The 22,829-nt window shown below is 33.4% G+C and overlaps 3 protein-coding genes across 12 annotated transcripts; 1 reads left to right on the forward strand and 2 right to left on the reverse strand.

Moving 5' to 3' along the window:
* Positions 1–1,826: 1,826 nt before the first annotated feature.
* Positions 1,827–9,763, reverse strand: Syn2 (Syntrophin-like 2). Of its 4 annotated transcripts, none has more exons than XM_076443673.1 (10): positions 9,335–9,763; positions 8,077–8,181; positions 7,037–7,235; positions 6,798–6,923; positions 6,568–6,726; positions 6,301–6,485; positions 6,059–6,217; positions 5,262–5,486; positions 4,983–5,186; positions 1,827–4,914 (listed from the first exon to the last, which is right to left on the reverse strand). In XM_076443673.1, exons 1-10 carry the CDS (start codon positions 9,395–9,397, stop codon positions 4,807–4,809), a joined length of 1,533 nt encoding a protein of 510 aa, XP_076299788.1. In that variant the 5' UTR covers positions 9,398–9,763; the 3' UTR covers positions 1,827–4,806. The 4 variants fall into 4 exon arrangements, with proteins under 4 accessions (XP_076299788.1, XP_076299790.1, XP_076299789.1 ...); XM_076443675.1 differs by lacking the exon at positions 9,335–9,763 and adding an exon at positions 8,262–9,297; XM_076443674.1 differs by having other exon boundaries at positions 1,828–4,914; positions 7,037–7,232; positions 9,335–9,762.
* Positions 9,764–10,513: 750 nt separating this feature from the next.
* Positions 10,514–13,200, reverse strand: LOC143218477 (mitochondrial nicotinamide adenine dinucleotide transporter SLC25A51). Of its 3 annotated transcripts, none has more exons than XM_076443681.1 (3): positions 12,623–12,668; positions 11,956–12,219; positions 10,514–11,850 (listed from the first exon to the last, which is right to left on the reverse strand). In XM_076443681.1, exons 2-3 carry the CDS (start codon positions 12,100–12,102, stop codon positions 11,140–11,142), a joined length of 858 nt encoding a protein of 285 aa, XP_076299796.1. In that variant the 5' UTR covers positions 12,103–12,219; positions 12,623–12,668; the 3' UTR covers positions 10,514–11,139. The 3 variants fall into 3 exon arrangements, with proteins under 3 accessions (XP_076299796.1, XP_076299795.1, XP_076299794.1); XM_076443680.1 differs by having other exon boundaries at positions 12,534–12,642; XM_076443679.1 differs by lacking the exon at positions 12,623–12,668 and adding an exon at positions 12,672–13,200 and having other exon boundaries at positions 10,516–11,850.
* A 276-nt stretch (positions 13,201–13,476) lies between these two features.
* Positions 13,477–21,892, forward strand: Egl (Egl_like_exo domain-containing protein). 5 transcript variants are annotated; one of them, XM_076443660.1, is made up of 8 exons: positions 13,477–13,603; positions 14,227–14,372; positions 14,464–14,636; positions 15,199–16,665; positions 16,755–16,835; positions 16,902–17,146; positions 18,470–18,852; positions 19,357–21,892. In XM_076443660.1, the coding sequence occupies exons 4-8, from the start codon at positions 15,259–15,261 to the stop codon at positions 19,716–19,718; spliced, it is 2,478 nt and encodes an 825-aa protein (XP_076299775.1). In that variant the 5' UTR covers positions 13,477–13,603; positions 14,227–14,372; positions 14,464–14,636; positions 15,199–15,258; the 3' UTR covers positions 19,719–21,892. The 5 variants fall into 5 exon arrangements, with proteins under 5 accessions (XP_076299775.1, XP_076299777.1, XP_076299778.1 ...); XM_076443662.1 differs by having other exon boundaries at positions 14,464–14,624; XM_076443663.1 differs by having other exon boundaries at positions 14,227–14,354.
* The last annotated feature ends 937 nt before the right edge of the window (positions 21,893–22,829 follow it).

A 22,829-nucleotide genomic window follows, 5' to 3' on the forward strand; every position in this document is an offset into this window, starting at 1 on the left:
TTGGAAAAAATCCTTTTTATCTCCGACCTATGAAGAAATTGTACCGAGACACGATTTGTTTATACTAACCTAACGTATACAAATCGCGTGATAGCAAAAGTCACAATAGTGCACATCCACACGTTATATTTTTAAAAAATATATAAATCAGTATATGAATGAATACTCTGTTTATCTAACAAAGAAAATTTATTCAATAAATTGCTGAAAGATAAGTTGGCATGATTTATACAATGTTGGTAAATATACACGCGACAGACATACCCCATGGGAACAGGCATTTAAAAAAATATTTGAATTGTCTTTTTTTTTAACTTCTAACAATAATATATTTTAAAACATATTGTCAATGGGAGGATAGACATTATAACACATAAACTATATTTTAAAATATAAGGTAAGAATGTTTTGTGTTCTTTTTATACTTTTAGCAATCAGTAATTCTGTAATCCCGTATCGTTCTGAAACTAATTATGAAATCAATTTTCTTTTTTTATAGCAGCTTATGGTATACAGAAAGACACAGGACTTCAGAATAACAAGTCGTTTTTGAACTTAAAGCTTATTATTTAGAAAACGCATGGCCATGTTCTCCTATTTACATTAATATTGCTGAACAACATAGAATGACTCGATATACCTATATATATATATATCTGTATATATATAATTGTTCACACATTGTAGAATCCATTAAAATATCGTTACGTTATGAAATTCTACCGAATTATAAAAACAGTTGTTTTGCGATTTAAAAAAAAAACATTGCAATGATAATAATTTTCCTAACGATGAAACGTCATTATCAAAGTGTTTAGAATCTCTTTTATTAGATTAGAAATCGTCAAATGGATTCTTCAATGATAAAGCTTCGAGAAAAGAAAGATTAATGTTAAACGACTATATCGAATAGCATTATATTCAACTTCTGCGGATCAACTCTTCACATTCTCTGGCTTATGTTTACCTATACACTGTAATTGTGCAATTTTTTAATTATAATCTAAATTTAACTATAGAATGCATGCGATGCACATATATATATAATAGAAAACAGCAATGCCATTATGGAACATTGTAACATATCTTGCGCTTAATAAATATAACACACAGTTATAATTGCTTTCAGAGTGTATTGACATGAGTCGATACTCATATGGCTCTTGGATACAGTTTTATTGTGTTTGCAAATCTAACGAGTGGACGCCTATAAATAGTATTTCTCGGTACTTGCATACTGAACTATTTTGGCCCTTTGCTAACAATATTATAGTTTATAAAAACTCACCGCGATGCATCTGTAATTAAATTCAGTAGTGAGTTTCATTTAATCTTTCTTCTGTTTTACCGTACACGTACGATCGTTCCCTAAATAAATAACGTAAAAGACCCGTTGGTTCACGCAGGATATTAGCAAAACATTGCAATACAATGGAGTGATGCTTGTCTTCCTAGAGTGCCTTTCGCTTACAATGAAATTACGATAATCATTTCTGCATATCTCCACAGAGTAAAGGTACCAGTTACCGGATATTTAGTGACTAATTAATAATTTATTTTGCATTATTTGTCATGATTATCAACCTTTCTTCCGTACCATCAAATTTTTCCGAACGATTTTGTTGAAAAACAAACGAAATATTAACGAAGTTTTGGTCCTATTTTAGTACAGTCATTTGGTTCGAAAAAAAGAGGTTACCTGGAAAGTTTTCCGGGAGTTTTGAAAATGGGCAATTTTATAGATTTCGATGTGCTCTTTCCGAATTTCAACTTTGCCACCTCGTATCTTTGCCGCTCGCGCCGCCATATTGGAAAAATAGGCGCCGTTTTTCCAACATGGCGGCGCGAGCGGCAAAGTTGAAATTCGGAAAGAACACATCGAAATCTATAAAATTACACATTTTTAAAACTCCCGGAAAACTTTCCAGGCAAAACTACCAAATGTCTATATTATTTACCGGACACAAGAAATTTGTGATAACGAATTAATTGATTAATTTTCTTTTTGTACCGTAGCGCAGTAAAATCATTATTTTATTATTCTCTGGTGTATCACAATTTCTTAGAATTCTCTATAATCTTTAACTAATGTTTTCTATATCTTGAACAAAAATTATTGTAACACTTTTGATTTATACATGAAGGGGAAACTTCAATTTTATTTTTAAGAATAAAGTAATACATACTAGGTACTTCGTGTTATTTTCATTAATTTCGAAAAAGTTTGTTTTGCGTAACTGGTACCTTCACTCTGGTAATTACCAGTAGGTTCTTCAAAGTTTTCGGACAATGGTAACGCTCTTACTATTTAGACTAGGAGAATCAATTGGTGAAAATGAATTGTAATTCCTATTGTATTATATATAATCGTATAGGCACTTTCTACGAGTAACTGGAGACCCTTAAAATGTGCAATGCAAATGAAACATCTGTCAATCTCCTTACAATTCAATTAAATATCGAGTGATCGATCGATAGACTGTATACACGTATTCAACACTGGGCGAATACAGTTTCCATTACTTTCTCAGATGATTATGATAAAACTCCCATAAAATCTTAACAATATAGAAATCGTGTGTTATGATTAATATAAAGTGCAGTTTGTGATCTAAACAGCATTCTTTTTTTCTTTTCTTTCTTTTTTTTTGCTTCATCCAATGTACATTTATTGCTCTAAATATAATTGTAGATTGGTAGATTAATTGCACAGAGTGTGGGTATTAGTTCTGAAAATTACCTCGCATAATTAGTAACGTTAGAACTTTTATAGAGAAAGAGAAGAATAGATTTTTCTTGTAACGCAATAACAAAGACTTTCGTGTATGAAAATTTTTCGGCGCGAGAACGTGATTAAAAACGATATAAAAGCATAATTGATCCGTAGATTGTACGATTTAGAATATCTTTTTAACTTAACGTTTATTGGATACAAACAGGAGTTTTTTTTTTGTAAAATGCACTGCTAACTTCTACGAAAGAAAAAACAATGAACAAACGAATTATTCGTGATATCATTTGTATGTTTGCTCCCTGTGATCTATTCGTTCTTATTCACGCATTAATAAATAAATTTGTTTTTAAATAGATGGCCACCATGGTCTAATGATACTACTTATTGCTATTAGGTTTTTTCATCCACGATTTTTTTTTTATCTCATTGAATTAATACTGATTTAAAATTAATATTAGACTAATATAATCTCATATTTCCATGTTTAACGTAAGATAAAATTTTCTAGTAAAATGTATACCGCGGCATTAGATGCATAAAACTTGCTGTTCTAATGAACTATACAACTTCGATGCACTTTTGTAACTTATTATTTAATTACACCTTGTTCATGGTTTTTAAGGCACCAGATACACGTGAAAAGTAACTCAACGCATGAATATATGAATCATTGTTTAAAGAAGATCGCCTTATCTTTGGAACTTAAAAATCATGAACGAGCGCTTTGATAAGTTTTTAATACCGACTTAACGGGGATAGACTCTCGGTTCCAGGATTGCAAGGGTGCGGGATACGCCTTCTCGTTTCTTGATAATGTAAAGATGGGCTATTCAATGATCAAAGCGCTAGATAAGAGATCAATCTAGGCCGACATCGCCCTCCCAAGTCCTATTTTTACGTTTACGAGGCGTAATTTGCTTTATTTGGCAGTGTAATTTGCATTATTCGGAAGCATAAAGCTGCGGATTTTAGGAAAGACTCTAGAGGAACCGAAGGACATTATTATGTCGCTTTCGACTTTATAACACGATTAAAATAGAAAATATATTTTCACTTGGATAATTTTGATTTTGCATAAAGATCCGCAGGCTATATACATATTAACCCCTCGCCGTAACATTTTCTTTACAGTTGCAGCGATTGAAACGTCTTTATCCCCAAAAATGTCGTAGAAGAGAAAAGAAAATTTATATTTTTCGTATTTTTAATGCTTGAATATCGATTGCAAACGAATCAAATTTTCTTTCGTTTAAACAGAAACGCGTAACATTCGTATTTGTTAGACTTTGAAATCGATCATATATCATCAAAATAAATTATCCAGTGATTTGATGTTGAAAGCTGCACATGTAGCTATTGTCATAAAGCTGCGACAGCTACATGTTGCTGAATAATGCAAATTACGCCTCGTAAACGTAAAAATAGAACTTGTGAGAGCGATCGCGGCCTGGATTGATCTTTTACCTTGCGCTTTTGAAAACTGAAAAACCCCATCTTTACATTATCGAGAAACAAGAAGGCGCATCCCGCACCCTTGCAATCCTCAAAACGAGTCTACCCCCTTAATATTTCCATTTTTTATATAATAAATGCATGTTTCTCACATTATATAAGAATATCATATAAAACAATACGCTTTAAAAAGTAAAGCAGCTACGCTCTCAAAGTCGGCTTGAAATGTCGCAATGAAATATCAATTTCCTATCGACCTCTAATTCATCAGTGTAAAAAAATAAATAGCAGTGCTTAATTAATCGCGAAGTACATAACGATATTTATATATATATGCATATATACATAAACAAAATAATATCTAGCAATTGATATTACTATCTACACAATGGTTCACCAGTATCCGTCAGAAATAAAAACGGAAGCATTGAAATAAACAATATTTCATGTAATCATTCCAAAAACATAAAGAGATATTTCCACTGGGGAATTGACTAGTATTTGACATGTCTTTGTTCTAGTTCATTAATTATTATTATTTCTGTACCGTCTATGTAATTATATGAATATTAAACAATGATCCATGTTTTGCATTATTGGCGATAATACTTACTTCGATCTTACGGTGTAGTTGACGTTAAAAAGGTTGGGTCTACCGCGGCAACTTTTGCGGTCAAGAACGCGTGCATACAGAACAATAAATTCTGTAGCTGAGAACATTCCAATTCCTACAAATTGAAAAAGAGAATTAACGAACGAACATCGTTGCTTCGTGTACGGCGCCAGATACGAATACCTTTGTCTCAATTGCAATACTATCTGGCTCTTGAAAGTGTAACTTCAACCTGCTCTTCCCGTCATCACTGGATCCCCTCAACTGGGAAAACTTATAACGCCACACGATCTCTCCGATATCCTCGTAAGAAAGCGTGAAGCCTTGAGTCCACTCTAATGTTAATCCTGCACTTCTTCCGTTGAACGTGACGGGAAATGTTTTACTCTGTAACGCGTAACAAAACAATTCGAAACATTATACTTTCGCAGTCGAATACGAAAAAGAAAATAAGACACAAACCTTTAAATGTGTAACAGCTGAACACACTGCAGTATGCCACGCTGCTTCGACTCTCAACAATTCTTGTCTAGTTTCAACACTTAAATATCGCGGCGGTTTTCCGGGGCTCTGAGCTAGGAAACAGTGCTGTCTCTCGTCTACGTTTTCGGATTCTCTCATCATACGGAACATCGTTTGGTAGACTTTAAAAGTTAATGCACATCGAGACCAATCACCTATGTTGCACTAAAAACATAAACCACATACACTTTAAGTACGTTGTTCCGTTAAATGATACATTGCAATCCCGCAATCCCTAAATATATGTATATTCCTAATAATATCTTGCGTAAAAAATAATAGTTAACAAGATATTATCTATAATTTCCTATATGTAGCTATTACCTGGAAGCTAGTAGACAGAGTTGGGCAAAAATTTAATCAACGATTGACGAATAAATTTCTACTTCAATCGTTAATCGTAATTAACAACTGCTGAAATTTCGAAATGAACTGAATGCTGAAACTGTATGCATACTGAAAATAATGTAAACTGTCTGTCTGTCTCTCTCTCCCTCCTTATTACAATTCATGGATAGACCGTGTGGCAATTAACTTCATCAATCGATTGAATCAATCGTCCATTTTTCAATGACTAATTTTTTTAATCGTACACATCAATCAATCTTGATTCAAATTATAATTGATTAATGCCAAACTCTGCTCAACTTGAATAACTACACATGGAAAAGTATTTCTGTAATATCTCGTTTCATGCCTTCAACTGTGCTCCTCGCTGTATCTTAGTTTGTACTTACGGGAGGTGTTTCAAATAACAATAAATCAGGTCCTTTCAGCGCTAAAAATCTTGGTCTGTAGCTTTGCCATGGCTGATTACTATTACTCACTGCTTCGTTTACCCATCCCATGTACTCTATACGTTCACCCACGCCGAAATTCCGATTGTACAATTTCATCTAATAAAAGCATATGAATATACATCGTTTTCCGAGTTAATCTAATGAAACTGGTATATTGATTAATACGAAATTCCGTTTACCTGTAAATGCGTTAAGCCAGTAATATTATCGGTAATGTATTTCAACCATTGGCTTAGAATCGCACTATCGTCGCAGTGTATGACACCAGTGCGTGCACCATTTAATCCTCTTACTTCAAATGCATTTCTTCTTAGTTTATCCGTTCCGAAGATGTATCTTGTTACGTACGCCATCATTAGTGGAACTGAAAATTTGTTGACATCATGTTTCTCATCACAATTGGATACGAACAAGCAAGAACGAAGATTTGATAGAGCTATCGCAACCTGTTATAACATCCACCCATTTCTTAGATTGTATCGAGGTTACAGATGCGTTTGAACTTTGTCGACTGTGACCGCACCTAGGACTGCCCTGTCTGTTCGGTGAAAGCCATTCATCTTCCGAACCACCGTTCGGAACGTTATCCAACTTTTCTTCTTTTTCTAAAAGTAACATCGAATTAGTATTACAAAATCATGAAACGTTTATGTTTCTAACATGAAACTACGCTCACCATTCTTTTGTAGAAATGGTTTAGCTGCTCTGTAATGTTTCACAGTTAAAACAATTATGTCGCCAGCATTCCTCAGGATGTTTACAGCATCGTCGTGATTACACGCAGTTATATATTCTCCGTTCACTGTATCAGAATCAAATGTTAATCAAATGTTATACGATGTTACACGTCCGTCGCGTGTTTTCTTTCAGTTCTTTGGTTATTTCATCCGATTTTACTTGGAAAGAAGAGCATACCTTTAATAATTGCATCTCCTACAAACAATTGGCCACACTGATCAGCAGCTTGACCTTTATAAATTCTAGATATAAGAACAGGAAGCTTGTGTTCTGCTCCTCCTTTTATACTTAATCCTAAGCCTCCAACTTTCTGTCTGGTGATTTGCACCATTCGTTCCTTAGCATCCAACGGTGGCTTGTTATGATTCACTGCCTGCTGGAAATCAGTGTCACTTGTTAGAAATCATTCAATTCTCGCAGCTAGAGACAGCAGATTTTATGCATTTGTAACAAAGATGAGTAGGTGTGACTTAAAACGTTTACAATTTAATGTTGTTATATAATTCTCAAACTATTAAACATATTAAGAAAGGAAATAAACTTCTATTTCACTCCAGTTTGTTGCGAATCAGATAGAAAGTCTTTATTTTGCATAAAGATCCGCTGTCTACTAATCAATTACTAAACATTTAGGTATTGTACAAGGTATTCCACCAATATCGTATCCATAAAATTGAACAAAATCATAGCAAAAGGTCAGAAGAAATGTTTCATTTTCGAGTTAACGTAGTTCCGAGTGCAAAGTGTTAAAATGCAACAAATTATACTGTAAGGTCGATTAAATAGTTTAACCTTTAGTTACTCGCACCTCGATTTGTGAAAAATTGCTCGCATCGGGTCTTGTAGGACCCCAATATAATTATTGGCATTTATGCCAATTTATGGCATTTATATCCAAAAAACTTCAAAAAATGCTAGACCCTAAAAATTCCAGGAAATTTAGAACTACAAAGACTACTATCACTGAGAATAAGACTTTATGTGAATCCACTTCCTTAAAGTTTGCCTACAAAAATTGAAAACTACGTGAACATCCGCAGTCTAATAATGTTTCAATCCAAATAAAACAACTATTCTAGTTCTAATGATTTGTTTACATTAGTTAAGTCCCTGCACAGAAGTGAATAGAATTGCGCATTTACGAAGACATCGAAATTACTGTGACCCCATGCGAGTAACTAAAGATTAAAGAAAAATATAGATGCATTAAACATTACCTCTAAATCTTCTCTCTGAAGTTTCAAAACTTCCATGGACAAATGTAAACGCATCGGTACCGGCTTGCTTTTCCCATCGCTAACGCTTACCATTCCGCTCCTCACCTTTTTCAAAACAGTAATAATTTTAATTCTAAGTTTCTGTTTGAGAAAAGTGTTGTTCTATGTATTCGAATCTTCTATACCTTCTCAAGTAAGATTCATAAAGAATATTTACTAATCATAGTCGAATAGAAATGGAAATATTTCCATATACTATATGTTAATTATCTACATTTATTAATTATAGTTTGCCTTAACTTTGTTTAATTAATCGACATTCCGTGCGTAACATTTAATTCTGAAATTCACGTGAAATTCCCGATCAAATAAAATCGATTTCCATGTTCATTCTGACGCTGAAACGAGCACAGAGTTAAATTGGAACACGTTTCCACGATAATATAAAAAGACGTACTAATATTAGGACTCGAAATGTCAATAATCCCATCTCGAAAGACCTAATTCCGCGCGACATAATTCTCCCCATCTATCTCTGCATATCATCAGCAGAATTCTACAATTTATAATTGTACGATCTAAAACGGGAATCATCAAACAAAATCAGTAGCGTACGTCATTACTTCGCCCGGCTGTCGTTCGAGTCTCTATCCAGATTTTAAATAATTATAATGTATAACGATTCTTCAAAAATTCTGTTTACTTATTAATTAACCACGCTACTGACAATGAAACCGAATCGTTTACAAAGCATACAATTCCCTTTTGTTTTCAATTCTCGTCAATTCATCGACGAAATGCATTCGCAATATACGGATTACATTGTCGAGGGGAACTTATCGTTATTTTCAATTTACGGTCGTTACTCAAAAATCTACAGACATCGAGAGCGGTGTGCATAATCGTTATGCAGTAAAATAGCATCGGAGCGAATTGTTTATGCACCATTGTCTCTCGCTTTCGATTGGCAATGCGATCTTTTAATACGTCACTTGCGGTAAAAATGATTTATAGCTTCTAACATAATAGATAATCGAATTCTCGCGTAGCGGACTGACGTGAATAATTGTTGACGGAGAGAATATATGAAGAATTTAAAGGGAAAGGTGAAAAGTGTCCGCGAACATTTTTGTTCTGTTACTATATATGCGAGTTGATGGTTTTTCGATGGAACCACTTGAATTTCCTAAAGATTCGTGGGGACTCGATTACGGTCGCTGAAAACTAACGAAAGTGAAGACTGCATTCGATTTCTCACCTTCAGCTTCTGGTCAATCTTCTCCTCGATCGGAGTGCTCATTTTTGTTGCGTTGATTCTCATTATTCGATCCGATTATGCGGTCCGCGGAAACAGCTCTCCGTATTGCCAGCCGCGAATCACCGGGACCGAGAGAATTTCGGTTCTGTCCGACACCACAAGTCGCATGTTAATTTCATACGGGTTGCCCGACACGACTGCGGCGGCTGCTGTACGAAGACAGTAAGATCATAGCCACGGTCCCTTTTCCGAAAAAAAAGAAAAAGAAAAACGCACCGACTTACGCCGGACTTCGATATAGATATTCGACAACGCGGCGGCACGCTCATGCGGAATTAAAGCCGCGGGATACAATGCATCGTGACGCTTCGAGACGTTCCGGGGGGAAACGAAAAGCTTGAACCGGGATGCAGAAGAATTGGAGTGGGCTAAAAGTAGCTAAAAGCCCGCGGCCGAGGCGCATCGATTTGCGGGATATGTCGCGCACCGATGCCGCTTCGTTTCCTTTCCGTTCGCGGGAAACATAAACAGAATTCCATCCCCTTCGACATGCAATCCGCTTTTTAGTCCTGATTGAATCGAATTAGGAGGAGCTGTCAATTTCCCAGTCGGCAAAATCTGTCTCGAGAAAATTATGAACAAATGTTTGCAATCGTACTTTGCGAGTAAAAGGCGGTCGTTTTGGTGCCAGACCACGCTTCAGCAGGATTTGGTCCTTATTTGCTGCGAATTTGTCGATCGGAACCTGTTGGCAAATTCTGAGTTTAATACGGAAACGAATGGTTCGGTATTTGTTTGCAAAGTTTCGAGGCAAAATGAGGGCAGACTGTGCTCTCGTCCGTTTAGAAGTTTCGTGTATTTCCAATTATTTAAATATAGTTACAAATCTTCGAATAATGACCATAACGATTTTGCCCGATATATTTACTTTGAAAGCAAGGCTAGGTTCGTTCGTAGTGCGACCGACCTGCCCTCTGTAACGAGGTCAGGCTCCGCCTTCGTTTTGCCCTCGATTTGCCATGGAATTTTGCCTCCAAACTTTGCAAGCAGATGCCGAGGCTAATGCGGAAACAGATGGGTCGGAATTGTAGGCAAGTTTTGGTGGCAAATTCAGAGCAGATTACTTACTGGGTACTTTACGAATTCATTTCAATTCTGCGGGTGGTGGGTATTTTGCAAGTAGACTATATGGTAGGATACGTTCATACAAATACACAACTTTATTAGTTGCACTGTTTTTGTACAATAAAATATTACAATCGTTATAGAAACTCCAAATCAGTAACATATAGCCATTATAGAAAATATAAATTTCAATGTTTATCACTTATGTTTGAAGCCACATTACATTCATTTTCTACTGACCAGATATATCTGGTACGCAAATGCTGTATTAAATTTCGATTGAAGATCAAGCATTACCAATATAATGTTTCATTTATATTAAATGCATAATTAAATAGAAAGGAGATTATTCTCTCACTGTAATGAAAAACAAAATTTTATAACATACGTTTATAAAACATACATTTTAGATATATATCTAAAATATATATTTAAAACATTAATTACATGTTCTATTGGCCATAATTTATAATTTATTTATTCACAATAAAAAATATAATATTTTCACAATGATTGCAAGAATATGATTACGGTACTACTATTGTTTTACTTTGATCATGTCGATTTGTTGCAGAAGAAGTGTGCGATCATGAGCTTCAACAATTGAAATGTAGCTAGTTGTCATAAATACATTCCTTTAAAAATAAATAATCATTTTTATATCCTAATCGCAGTTATTGTTAAAAGATGATTTGTTTGAACAAATCGTAAGATGCGTTTATCACTCCCCAACTAATAAACGATCTTACGCAATTTAACTGTACTCCTTTATAAAATGACATTACACTTTTATTTCTCGCTGTATATATTTCGCGAGTAACAGTCAAGAACTTTTCAAAGTTACCGCCTATCTTCGATTGCATATGTATTTTTATTACATTCATCGGATAAAATATAGTACTCGTTAAACCACCGATTAATGCGCCGTTAATGAAACTTGTTACCAATGATTCCTGCTCGCCCATTAACAGTTTCGATTGTTCTTTCAAAACAAAGAACATAAGATTAGAACAGCTATTCCTATATACAATTGGCATTAAACCACGATAACATTCCGATAGACCATAGTTCTTCAATAAATATTTAAATGCATGAGAGGTATTCTTAAATTTATTATGATACCGCCAATCTTGTAGCAGCGTTTGTACCCTTTCAAGCGGCATAAGTATAGCCTCAGCAGTACCAGCAATGTGTGCTGCTAATATTCTAACTAACACATCATTATGCGTTAACATATACAGACGTTCTTTACATCCTTCGTACATACTAAACATTACGCTAAGAGATAGAGTCTTTTGGCAAAGGGGTGGTAAAATTCCACGGTATAACAATCGTATGCCTTCTTTGGATATTTGTTTGAAAGCGGCATTGGCTGGTACGTCTTCCAAAATCTGTACAATAGTAATTAGGAAATTAAAGAAAATAGAAGTTAATCGTCCGATTATATACATTGTAAATATCGCTAGAAATATATTAGTAAATATTTTTCTACATACCTGTCTAAATATAATTTTATTAATAGGAAAGGTAATAGATACGTTAATAACAGCAGCCCCCCATCCGCATATAAATTCTTTAAAATCATTATTGTTTAATGCTAACACTGATTTTAACGAAACATCTTGCGAAGTAATGTTACTCATTTTAATATTTTGCAGAATAATTTATTCATACAGCGCTACAATTTAGAACAGTCGATCATGTTTACTTCTCCTCTACATCACACTTGCCGAACTGTTTGGATCGAAAAAATGATTTACCTGTAAGGATTAAAGTATTTATATCATCTATAAATTACATTGTTAGAAATTTTTACAGCGACCGATAGTAAGTTACCGAAGAAAATTATAAATAAAATATCTACGAGATAGTACTAAAGTATATAAATAAGCGATGAAACGGTATGAAATAAATTACTTAGGTAAAAATAAAATTAGTATATACACGAGAGAATTAACTGCGATACATTTTGTTAATCATAGATATATATATATATATATATTTATTAAAATAGCATTCGACAAAAATAATTCAAACATTTCGAATAAAATTGCAATTGTTGTGTATACTAAACGATAAGAAAATAAACGAAGCTCAATATGCAACACATGTTACTGTTCGCCACATTATATAATTTTCATTATAATAAGAACTCATTTACACGTTATGAATATGATACAATCTTCGATACACTTGGATACACTCTACTCACATCTTGTGCGATTTATGCAGATTTATGAGACGACCCATATTCACCGTTCACATATGTTGTAAACTCAGTTTTAATGTTGTATTTTCTGATTTATTTTATAATTTCCATATTCCTTTGTAGATTCACGAAAAACTGTATTTAACACACATGCATCTTGTTCGGTTATCGAAGTTTAACAATTATTCTCTTACAATGTCAGATGTCAGATATCAATCAAGCCAATCGAAATCTCACGTATACCGACATACCGACCAATGAAAATTCGCGAATCTTAGCGAGAGTATTAGTGGTATTATTACAGCCTACTCATGCAGTAGTAGGCGAAATAAAACTTCCTTGAACTTTACATTATATGATATCGAAGAGTATTCTCAAATTACTTTATCTTTTCCTCAAGGAAAAGTATCTGTGCCGTGTCTATAGGTATATGTATATTTATATGGTCTAAATATGATGTAGGTTTTGATCCAGGCTAAAGATAGGATTTGATCCTAGCTAAAACCAGTGCTAAAACTTACTTACAAGCTTACAATTAGACCTGCTTAGACCTTAGACTAGGGGACAGCACGGTACAGGTACAGGGCACAGGGACATAATCTCCCCGGACGTGAGCACTCTCTGTTCCTCTCTGCTAATAATATATAATTTCGTTATATTTTTCCATTGATCTCTTCAATTCGAAAATAAAAATTGATTTCGTTGAAATATATTCAAAACCAATATGAAGGACAATTGTTGTAATTCTTATCTTCTTGAGAAAGTAATCATAGTCTGTGGTAATGTTCCTCTTTTTAATACTCCCTCTTGTGTCTGTTTTACCAGGTGAGAATTAATTGGATATGCATGTATCAGTATGTATAGAATGATATACCTATTGCACAGTGCACCACATTGGCGAATGACTGAAATTTTACTACATATTATTAGGCAAGGTATATAAGCAAACGTTTAACGAAGCGTCATAACTATTTAGCTGTCGTTTCTTGTTTAAATAATACACGTAACGAAATGCTAACGTTTAACTGTAAGATCACACACATTCGATTTATTAGCGTTGTTGGCGTGGTATTTTAAATCTATGTCACAGAGTTGTTTGACCTGCGATATCTTAGAATTTGAATATCGTTAATCCTTTAATTTTTATCTTGTATTAACCGTTATTTGTCGCGTGTAGTTTTCTTGTTGCTTATAATTACTCAGCAGTGTCTGTAATGTATCGAATTCATTTACAGACATATGTCTTATGTATAATACATATATTCTAACATTATGGCAAATCGGTTAAGTAAGACTTTTAATTTATAAGTCCGTAACGTAATGGTACGAATTTATAAATATTCAGTTGCATTACATATATATGTATACACGGACAATATTTCCCCCCCGTATTTATATTCAGTAGATGTTTCATTCATCGTAATTCTTTCAAATTTTATCAATGTACAAAAACGTTTTATCATCGAATGTTAAGTATTCGTTGACATTTGCTAAAATTTAGTAATAGGTAATGTATTTAAGCATATGCGTTAATACTAATGTTTCATATTTTTTTTAGGTTATGTCATTATTTTTTATTTTCATTAATTTAAGTATTCTACAAAGGAGGAGAAGAAAGATCTTATAATGTTCTTGTTTTCCACGATGTGCACGATATTAGTAAAGAAGGAATTCTGTTTAAAAGAAGTATAATCCTCTTATAAGGTTCCTATTTTCTTTTTTTTTTTTTAATTAGAGGAAAACATCTATTATTAATAATCAATGCGTTAATCAAATGTTTCCGAATCTCTTTTAGATCTAGCTTTTCCTCTGTTATGGTGGCTGTGCAATTATTTACTCATTGGAATTTAATCAATCTCGACGCAACTATTTCTTTTCGACAAAAACCAATGAGGCGCTTATGAATGTGTACATTAAAGGATGGCAATAATTTATTTTTATGCTTTCATTCTGACGGTTAGTATAATGGTATGTATGTGAAAAATGTTAATCGTTCAATCGGTGTAATTAAAACTAGTATAAAAATAGTTTTACAATGATTACTGTGCACAAATATATTGACTATTCACATAATTTACATGTATATAAGCCATGTCAAATATAGAAGTTTCTATAGATGTTGAAATACTGGTCAACTTTAGTTGGAAACATTTTTTCCTTAGATTATGCAACTAAATATTACGATGTTTTCTAAATACCACGATATGCAATCTTTCACTTACCCCTAGACGAACAAGCCATATTAATTTGTTTGCTGAACATTGTTTCGTACTTATTAAAACGTCTGTTTGTCACTCCATAACTAAACTCAAATGACATCGAACTTAGTCTTTCAACACTGTTATTTTTTATTGTTTCTACAAGAGCATATCTTAATTATATTAAGTAACTATATTTTGCTGACAGATAATCATGAATGTAAACGAGTTTGACATGCCTGCTGTATTTATATATTTATACACATAATTTAAATTGTACGTTAACGATTTTAGTCATATTATTTCGACTATATTATAATCGTATTCTTCAGGAATTGTAAATAAAAATATACATATGTACATGTACTGAAAGCAGAGGATAAAGTAGAAAAATGGATAGCTTAGAATACGAGACTGTAAGAAATATGACACTTCTATTTTTCTTCGAACTTCTTGTGGACAAGGGTGGACCACGTACATTGCACGATTTAAGCTGCCAGTTCGGAGCTAAGGGATTCACGAAAGAAATGCGTCAGATAGCTGGTGGATCTCAAAGTGGCCTTAAAAAATTTTTAGCTCAATACCCGATGCTTTTTGTTATCGACGGTGATCACGTATCTGTAAATACTTTTCAACAAATCGCCGAGGAAGAGAATGGATGTAAATTGGGCAGTAAACGTGATTATGCACGAGAGGCTGTAGAATATTTTACAAATAAATTAATGCAATACGGTGTTGGTACAGAGGTGCCGATCAGTAGCCTTTTGGGACATCGGTCTCAAGCTTCTCCAGAAGTTCGACACATTTCCGGACAACATTATAAGAAATTTAGAGATTTTCTTTTGAAGTATCCGGACGCTTTTATAGTTACCGATGATAATGTGATGTTGAAGCAATACGAAGGCATGAAGCCGGAGCCTGCAATGAAAATCGAACATACGATACCCTTTCATATAACTGCTACTAAAGAATTCTTGGATTTTCTGTGCGAGTGTATCGAACAAAAAGGTCCGGTTCTTCTCGAGCAGATGGTCAATATAATTCAGAACAAATTTCCTAACGAGAACGTGACTTCAATATTTACGGCGCCTCACGATGTGCGTTTATTCCTGAAAATGTATCCAGACGCGTTCCACGTTCAAAGCGATTTGGTGACGTTAGTTGGGAGACCAAAGTTTTCCGTAGTAGACGGAAAAATAAAAACTGAGAACGCTAATTCTGTGCGAAATCAAAATAGTACTTCGAGTCAAATAAATATGCATCAGGCTGTCCAGTCGAACAACACAGAAACGTTACAGCCGTCGGTTGATCCAGAGCCCATTAGCGCTACTCCACTGAGCGAAGCTAACTCTGTACAGAATTCTTATTCCCAATCGAGTGAAAGCAATAATAATTCTCCTCCAGTAAGTTTGCAGCAGCAAACCTTAAAGCAAAGAATAAATACGCTGGTAATGAAGACCTTGGCAGACAATACAGAAAAAGATCGCAGTTTGCAGGTTGCGCAAATGGGAGACGCATGGAAATTGAAAGTACTGCAACAGACTAGAGTGATTGTGAATACGAGAGAAAGTCTTCAAATTATCGACGATATAATAAATCCTCGCAAACCTCCGCCGGATGGTAAAATTGTTGTCTCGATGGATTGCGAAGGCATTAACGTAGGAATTAAAGGACAATTAACGCTTATACAGATAGGTACTATGTCTGGACAAGCGTATGTATTTGATTTATTTACATGCCCTGGTCTTGTTCAAGCTGGAGGACTTCAAAAACTTCTAGAGCATCCAAATGTTATTAAAGTAGGGAATAATAATAATTTTTCATTCTCTCTTTTGTATCTACCTACGAAACATATATTTCTGAATGAACACTGTACATTTTGTTTCAGGTAATTCATGATTGTAGGAACGACAGTGTCAATTTGTACAGACAGTTCAACATTATGTTGAACAACGTGTTTGATACACAGGTATTTCTTTCTTATTAAATACCATCCGAATCTTACTGAAAATATAATTGACGAATTTGTTTATAGGCAGCTCATGCTGTACTTCAATTTCAAGAAACTGGCAAACCTGTATATAAAGTTAAAAATGTTAACCTGAATACATTATGTGATCTTTACGGTGCTCCATCTAATCCATTAAAGGAACAACTGAAGAATACTTATCGTAATAATCAAAAGTATTGGTGTCGGCGTCCGTTAACACGAGATATGCTTATTTACGCTAGCAGTGACGTCTCGAACCTGGTTCCACAAATATACGTTTCCATAGCTAAGTATGCGTGTGATTTATTCGCTCGATATTCACAAAGTATTTCTTTTATTACGTTTTATATCAGCAGCTTCCAACTTTTTTAATAGATAATACACTCCGAAAAATTGGTCCCACTTTACGTGATCATAACTCCGTCAAAAATTGCCGTATCGATATCGTTAAATAACGGTTTGAAAGCCTGAAACCTCTAGTTTCAGATGTTCTGTTTCAAATTGTTGTTATGTTGGTTCTTTACAAAGTTATAGCGAGATGAAGACAACATTGACGGTTAACAAAAATTTTGTGCAACTTTGGAACATCACACGGGTAGCAACAAATTTTTTAGATAAGTCGCGTTAATATCATTTGGAAGGCCTATCTTTCCTGTGTAAATTGTGCGGTTGTTGAATATTGTGCGATTTTTTTTATTCGAGTTATTCAACATTGAAGTAAATATAGGCTTTTTAACTTGAACTGGCTCCAGAAAGCGAAAAAATTATCGTAGAATCTTGGGCAAAAATGCAATAGAAAGAGCGTTTCTTTCTCTCCAAGGCACTCCTTTTGTTTTTTTCAATTTCATTAACATTTCGATATACCAAGTGTTTCTGAAAATATGCTTAAAAAATGGACAATTTCCATTTTTCCTTTAACTCGTTGTATCTCGGCGAGAAATGATCGTAATACCATGATCCGAAAGTCAGATTGAAGCAGAGATTCTGCCGATTCTCGATTGTGTACCCCATGAACTCGCTGCGACAATTTTTTACCTACGGCAGCTATGTTTGAAGTTAGTGCTTCGCAGAAATTAGCGCGCCACGTACAGCGGCTGCCTGACATCTCTGAATACGCTACCGCCGCGGCGCACAGTGGGCCAAACCGACGGAATCTGTATCAAAATTAAAGAACTTTCGATAGAAATGAGGTAGAGCAATGAAATTTTTTAAAAATTAAAGCTGAAACTTTGCAGAATATGGGAAAAATAGGGCGATTATGGTACGAACGTTTTTTAACGTTGAGAAAATTCGTTAAACATGTGGAACATTTCAAGAAAATGTGGTTTCTCCAGTACCACGCGCGGTAAAAATTTCATTTCCCGTAGATTTTTTCACGCTGATTTCAAATCTGGTCTCAAAATTTGTCTACGACCGCAGGGTTTTGCAAGAAATCGATTTTGAAAAATCCTGCGGTCGTAGACACGTTTTAAATAATAAAAAGTTTTATTCATTTATATATAGACATTATAAATCCTCCCAAGTTGGAAACTGCTGGCTTATATCAATGAATTGAAATCTCTTTGTAGTCACATAAAACACGTGCTATATCGATTATAACTTTTTATCGGCAGATTAATAAAGCCTGAAGTACAAGCTCTTTTCGCTGAACTATGCGAAGAGCAAATACAAATATACATTAAACCGGCAGACGTAAAGGCACGCAAAAAGCAACGGAAAGTGGAAACGGAAGTGGCAGATTTGAAAAAGAGAATGGAAGAAGCGACTACTAAAAATATTGTGCTGAGCAATCGTGAGATAAGGCTTTTACGTTATTTGGATCTTACCGAGGATGAGAAAGAGAAGTTGAGAGGCAGTTATAAAGTTGCTAGAAAGTTGGAGAAACTTGAAAATATGGGTCAAGATAAAGGGGATAGCAGCGATGACGATGACGATGATAAAGTCGATGATGAATATCATAGTATGGAGAGTTACACTTCGGAAAATTCACACTCTGGTATATGTTGCTTGTAATTAATCACACTGTTCCAGAAATTCTAATTTCCTTCTAACTAAAATCACTCTTTAGCTTTTGAGACATTTCATGACAGCTGTACAGGGTCGTCCTTCTAAATATCTCCTTTTATGACGACTAGATCTTGCGGATCTTTATGCGAAATAAAAAATGTTTGCATCGATTGCAAGACACGGGAGCCAAATAAAATTTTCTATCTTCTTCTAATTATCTTATTCAGGTGGCCTTAAATCTTTTTCATAGATCCATTGTTTTAAATTGTACGTACCCATTTTTGTCATAAATGCATAAAGATCCACAGTCTAGTCATCACAAATAAAGGAGATACGTGTTCAGGTGAAAAACCTTGCCCTCTCAGGTTTTCAGTTCAACATACAAACATTTACAACAACCATGTTTTGATTACGGGAAAATAAAATATGTAACGGACAGTGTAACCTTTTCGTTAACGTTTTCACGAATACAAATATTCAAATTGACTTATAGGTGGTGTGTTGTCGCCGAGAAATACTGATACCCGCAGCCTTACAGAATCGATGCAGATAATGGACGAAATACTTTCGGACGAACGGATGGACAGATTTGAGAAAATTGAGAAACTGGAAGCCATTCTTTCGGCAGTGACTGGTTCTGTGACGGATCAGTTTTCTTCGAGCAGCGCAGACGTATTTCCATCGAAATGTACATGTTCATGTCGAGAGAAAACTAAGAGTCCTCGAACAGATAATAACGTGGGAAATAGTGTGGCTTGCCAAACATATAGTACAGGTGATATAGTAATTACCAAAATATTTCTCACGGAGGAAGAAAAGGAACATATAGATTTAATGAATTCGCCAAAAAAATAGATAGCAGGTAGCAGCTGCGCAAGTGGTAGGAATGAAGTTGCCATTACTACAATTTTTTAAATAAAAAGGAACGGAGGGAACGGGTGGCAAGATATATATATATATACAAGGAATAGTTAAAAATTCATCTATTTTACATAATTTGACAACATTGTAATCCTCGATTACAATCAATTGAATTTTATCCATTGATTATCGATTCGTTTTTCCAAATCTGATGCTGTAGAAATCAGAATTTCGGAAAAAGAACAGTTGTCTCTTCATAACAAAGCAGTATTGTAAAATGTTTTATTTTTTAATAGGAGATTGTCTTTCTTGGCGAGAGTATAAGAAAGAACTAATCGAGTTATCTTAGCAATATACAACTGCGAAATAATATTCGTTTGCTAACGGGACTATTTGATAATTGAAATTTCTTCTAGTAGCTTGCGTTACTACTCAGGATTAAAACGCTAATACCGTTGTGTCTATGGGACAATAGAACTACTGAAAGTTTTGATGCTATCAAGGCACAAGCTTCAATGGTTTTTTTTATGATATTTATAATCGTATAAAACGATGGAATCGGTTATTGAAAGATGCGATTCTTTCTAAAAAAAGTGCTGCATTAAAATCACTGTTTTGCATGACACGAAAATTTATTTTTTACGAGATCTTTTAAATAAAAATATTTAATCAAGTGTATAGAACGAAATTGTTAGTACGAGTACAGCTACACACGTAATGAATGTAATTATTTTACAGTCATAACTGGTACCAAGCCCTGATTCAATATATCATGTACTTACGTATTATCGATTTAGTAAGGAAATTTGTACATATCTTATATTCTTTTTAACACGAAACGAATGTAGAAAACTCTCTTTTATTAGGAGAATCAATTTTAAAAATGACTACATACATGTATGTATGTATGAACGTATTGTTACTGGTATTATTGTTTACTGATTTCGGTCTTAAGAATAGAAATTCTATTATACATTTTTGCATAACAATATATGCGATGAAAATCAACAGTGGAAAGTCAGAATTGGACGGTGATCGATCATTTTATGATTATTTTTCGTGATCAATTGCAAAAGTAATCGCAACATGTAACGTTGATTTGTATAAACGTAGTAAAATTAACGTTACATGCAACTGATATATACAATATCGAATTAGCATTATTATAACTACCGTAACACCAATTTTTTCGATTATTCATTGTAAAAGAATGTAATTATTTCGCGAATCATTAGTCAGATTACTTTTTAGAATAGACTACGGATTTTTATGCGAAGTAAAAATTGTCTGCATCAATTGCAAACAATAGAAACTACATTGAATGTTATTTCTTCCTTGTTTTAGATCTTTTTATTTCATGCCACTTTCTTAAAATTTGTCCTGAAAAATTGAAAATTGCATAAACATCCGCAGTCGAATTATAATAGAGGAGAAGTCATATATTGACTCCGATTAAAGATTTAATTGTTAATAGTTTGATAACAAAGTTGAAAAACTGCAAGCTTTTAACTCTTGATTTTCATTATTATGAAGAATTATACTCTTCAAATTTGATCCCACTTGTTATTGGGAGATTTTATTGTTATTATATACTGATATACACGATCACATTAAAATGCAGCTGTTTTTTTAATGCAATACTTTTACTAATTATAATCTTATACATCCGTTGAAATTTGTATGTATGCATTGGCCATATTTTACAATTTTAAATAATCGTTTTGAAATGTTGTATTGTTTCTGTCGACTATAGGTACGAATATAAAAATTGTTTAATTAAAATGTATCATTACTGGCGAAAAGTAATCGTGTACGGTACATTTTGCTCTGTAACCTACAGTATATATTCTTTTCTTAACAAAAGTAACCTTACAGATATTATTCTATATTTATTACCACACGTACTGGTATAATATTTTCAGTTAGTTTCATTTTAAAGATAACATTGATCGATGAAACGTTAGTGGTAAAAAATTAGAGTAAAGTGCCTAATTTATACTAATGCATTTAAGTCATTTTAATTCAAAGTATGTATTCATTTTAAAAATGACAGGAACTATTTTATCAGCAATAGTAGAGAATGTTGTTATTAACAGTGACTAATTTATTGCATCGAGAGAAAAAAAAACATTTAAACGATGTGCATAATAAACATTTTATGAAAAATATTTGGTTTCATTCTATAAGATGTGAATTTATATTTTGTTAGCAAATATATTCCTATTATGTCCTACCCTCTACTTTTTTCATCAGAATAGGAAATAGTGATACTATTGTTTAAATAATCAGTGGTACGTACAACTTAAAAGTTGGTATAATTATAACTACATAAGGAATATCGAAATGAAACGTTTACTAATAACAATATTATTCCAGTCCACATTGTACTTTTACGTGAAAGTTGTCGGAATTTTTACAGAATGTTATACTTCTTTGTTCTGTTTATTTATCGTGTTCGCAAGTTACGTAGATCGAGATAAACAAATCTATAATTTAACAATGACGTTCGAAACTAATCTACATGTATATAAGTAATATTGACAATTTTACTAATGTTAGCAAATATTTTTGTTGAAAAGTGCGATCTTTAATATCAGCAGAATCAGTTTTATTTAAGAAAACTTTTTGTATACTATATCCATTATAAGCAACAATTCTATTTAGGGTTTCATTCAGTTACTAAAACTGGCTATAATTATAGTTTTTTGAAAATAATTATTACTTTTTTAAATGGACAATTATATATAGGATCATTACTTATAGGAATAATTATCCATTATATATTAATAGTATAATATACATTAATAATAATATCATACATATTTATAATAAATATATATTAATAATATTATTGATATAATGGATAATTATTTCTATAAATGGATAGTTTATTCCTACTATATACGTAAAACATATTAGCGAAGAATTCTAAAGTTTAACTTTCCATAATATGTTTGTGTCGTATTGTTTACAAAGTTTTATCTATTTTCGAAATGATAACTTTTAACCTCTCAGACCCCCGCAAGTTATACGTTATATGTAAATACTATGTATGTATATATATTTTGAATCTCATTACGTGTATAAAAAACACGTGCTGATCGC

This window comes from Lasioglossum baleicum, chromosome 19, assembly GCF_051020765.1.
Source record: "Lasioglossum baleicum chromosome 19, iyLasBale1, whole genome shotgun sequence".
In the NCBI taxonomy this organism is placed as follows: domain Eukaryota; kingdom Metazoa; phylum Arthropoda; class Insecta; order Hymenoptera; family Halictidae; genus Lasioglossum; species Lasioglossum baleicum.

What these genes read in the sequence shown, in the direction of transcription:
- Egl (XM_076443660.1), top strand. Translation starts at nt 15,259, where the DNA reads ATGGATAGCTTAGAATACGAGACTGTAAGAAATATGACACTTCTATTT. An exon ending in ATATACGTTTCCATAGCTAA is followed by an intron (nt 17,147 to 18,469) that starts GTATGCGTGTGA and finishes TTTTATCGGCAG; the next exon opens with ATTAATAAAGCCTGAAGTAC. An exon ending in TTCGGAAAATTCACACTCTG is followed by an intron (nt 18,853 to 19,356) that starts GTATATGTTGCT and finishes ATTGACTTATAG; the next exon opens with GTGGTGTGTTGTCGCCGAGA.
- Syn2 (XM_076443673.1), bottom strand. Translation starts at nt 9,397, where the DNA reads ATGAGAATCAACGCAACAAAAATGAGCACTCCGATCGAGGAGAAGATT. An exon ending in TGTTATTTGAAACACCTCCC is followed by an intron (nt 5,487 to 6,058) that starts GTAAGTACAAAC and finishes TTATGTTTTTAG; the next exon opens with TGCAACATAGGTGATTGGTC. An exon ending in GTATTGCAATTGAGACAAAG is followed by an intron (nt 4,915 to 4,982) that starts GTATTCGTATCT and finishes TTCAATTTGTAG; the next exon opens with GAATTGGAATGTTCTCAGCT.
- LOC143218477 (XM_076443681.1), bottom strand. Translation starts at nt 12,102, where the DNA reads ATGAGTAACATTACTTCGCAAGATGTTTCGTTAAAATCAGTGTTAGCA. An exon ending in ATAAAATTATATTTAGACAG is followed by an intron (nt 11,851 to 11,955) that starts GTATGTAGAAAA and finishes ACTATTGTACAG; the next exon opens with ATTTTGGAAGACGTACCAGC.